This window comes from Oryzias melastigma, linkage group LG20 (genome assembly GCF_002922805.2).
Source record: "Oryzias melastigma strain HK-1 linkage group LG20, ASM292280v2, whole genome shotgun sequence".
In the NCBI taxonomy this organism is placed as follows: Eukaryota; Metazoa; Chordata; class Actinopteri; order Beloniformes; family Adrianichthyidae; genus Oryzias; species Oryzias melastigma.
The window spans coordinates 3,210,019-3,212,078 of record NC_050531.1 but is presented as its reverse complement, the minus strand read 5'-3'; the positions used below and the strand labels follow the sequence as shown (position 1 = coordinate 3,212,078).

At 40.5% G+C, this 2,060-nt stretch overlaps 1 protein-coding gene across 1 annotated transcript in view; it reads left to right on the top strand.

The window, feature by feature from the left end:
* Positions 1-893, top strand: part of rdh12l (retinol dehydrogenase 12, like) — a 3,979-nt gene extending 3,086 nt beyond the window's left edge. Inside the window, exons 5-7 of the mRNA XM_024280647.2 lie at positions 165-374; positions 443-635; positions 696-893. Coding sequence (XP_024136415.1) covers positions 165-374; positions 443-635; positions 696-798 — 506 coding nt within the window. The 3' untranslated portion in view covers positions 799-893. The remainder of the gene's footprint in view (positions 1-164; positions 375-442; positions 636-695) is intronic.
* The last annotated feature ends 1,167 nt before the right edge of the window (positions 894-2,060 follow it).

Sequence of the window (2,060 nt, the reverse complement as noted above, 5' to 3'; positions counted from 1 at the left end):
CCTGAAGATGGCAGTCTTGACAATAAAATATAAATAATGCTGTGGCTCAAATAAAGTTTTTCTCTCTAAGTTAAAACTTAACATGAATCCTTTTTTATTAGTGAGGAGATTCGAAAACTCCTTGATGTTTTAAAGGTGTTCCTCGTCTCGTTCTGCTCCCTCAGGTCACTTCCTGTTGACCTTCCTACTGCTGGACCTGATCAAACGCTCCGCCCCGGCCCGCATCGTCACCGTGTCGTCCATGGCTCACTCCTGGGGCTCCATCAACCTGGAGGACCTGAACAGCGAGAAGAGCTACAGCAAGACCAAAGCCTATGCCCAGAGCAAGCTGGCCAACGTCCTGTTCACGCGCTCGCTGGCCAAGCGGCTGGAAGGTCTCCGCCTCTTCAGCTGCATCTTCAGGCTCCGCCCTCCAACGTCTCATGAAGCTCCTGGTTTGCAGGTTCCGGCGTGACGGCGTACTCGCTCCACCCCGGCGTGGTCCAGACCGACTTGTGGCGCCATCTGAGCGCTCCCGAGCAGTTCTTCATGAAAGTAGCCCGACCGTTCACCAAGAACTCCCTGCAGGGCGCCCAGACCACCATCTACTGCGCCGTGGAGCCGTCTCTGGACCGAGAGAGCGGCGGATACTACAGGTACGCTCACCGTAACCGCTTTAGTCAACCTGAACTCAGTCCGCCCGTCTGTCCCCGCAGCGACTGCGCTCCCGCAAGCTGCTCGTCCGCCGGCAAAGACGACAACCTGGCAGAGAAACTGTGGGATCTGAGCTGCCGGATGCTCGGCGTGACGTGGGAGTGACGGAAACCTTCAGAACGCTCCTGAAGCTGCAGAAACACGTTTTAACATTCTTCTCATGTGTCCAATAAAGTCATGATAGGATCAAATATTTTAAATAACTTAAGGTTTTTGTAAAAAGTTTAATAATTAAATTACAGCTTTTCAGTGAATTTGCTGTTTTTATACATTTTACATGAATTTTAAAATTAAATATTCTAAACTAAAAACTTTTGTCTGCTTCTTTCTTTGTTCAAATGTTCAACAACATGTAAACAAATAAACATTTGCTTTAAACAACAACAAAAAAAAGTACCTAAACCTTATCTGCTACAATCTACTTCAGGATTTAAAGCAGAATTAAAAGACCTCGGTCAGTTTTACTGTGAAATCCACTTAATTTCATGATCTTAACCACATGTGTCAAAGTCAAGGCCCGGGGGCCGGATCCGGCCCTCCAGATCATGTTCTTTTGTTATTAATGACCCGATGTTATCTTGCTCTTATTTCTAACTTGTATAATTTTGACAAAATATATTTTCATGAAGAGTAAAATATTGAAAGTTATTTAAGGTTTAATTCTGAAATAATATTCATGCCTTTTTATTATTCGTTATGTTAAGTTACATTTTTAGTTTTAAAAATTGGCATTCTGATTGCTTTTTGGACTATTTTGGTATTTACTTTTTTTTTTTAGCTATTTCAGAGTTTAGCTAATATTTCAGCTACATGCTAGCTGTTTGGGCTAATTTAGGCTTTTTCAGTTTTTTAGGCTATTTTGAGGTTAATCTATTTTTTCAGTTATATGCTAGCTGTTTTGGCTAACCTAAGTTTTTTTTTTTAAAAATAAAGTATATTTAGGCTAATTTGACATTTACTTATTTTAGCGGGCTATCCGCGTCACCATTTTCGGCCATTAGCTGTAGCGTTTTTGGCTATCACCTTCACCGTTTTTTAAATCTCCTTTATTGTAATATATTTACCCTCATGCTGTTGTAAAGTTCTATATAAATAAAAGATTTATTCATTTTCTGGGGTCAGGATAATGTCAAATCAAATTTTTAACAAATATTATTCATTAAAATTAAATAAATCCACAAAAATCTGGTTTGACAACAACAGATCAGAAAGGATTAATGGATTTATGAAAACTGTTTATGAAGTAGCAGAATGGCTCCGCCCACCTGGTGATCCAAACAGGAAGTGGTTCTAAGAAGCCATAGAGAAATAATCAACCTTTAGTCATCCTATTGGTCAGGATGAACATTCTTGCTCTGATACATTTT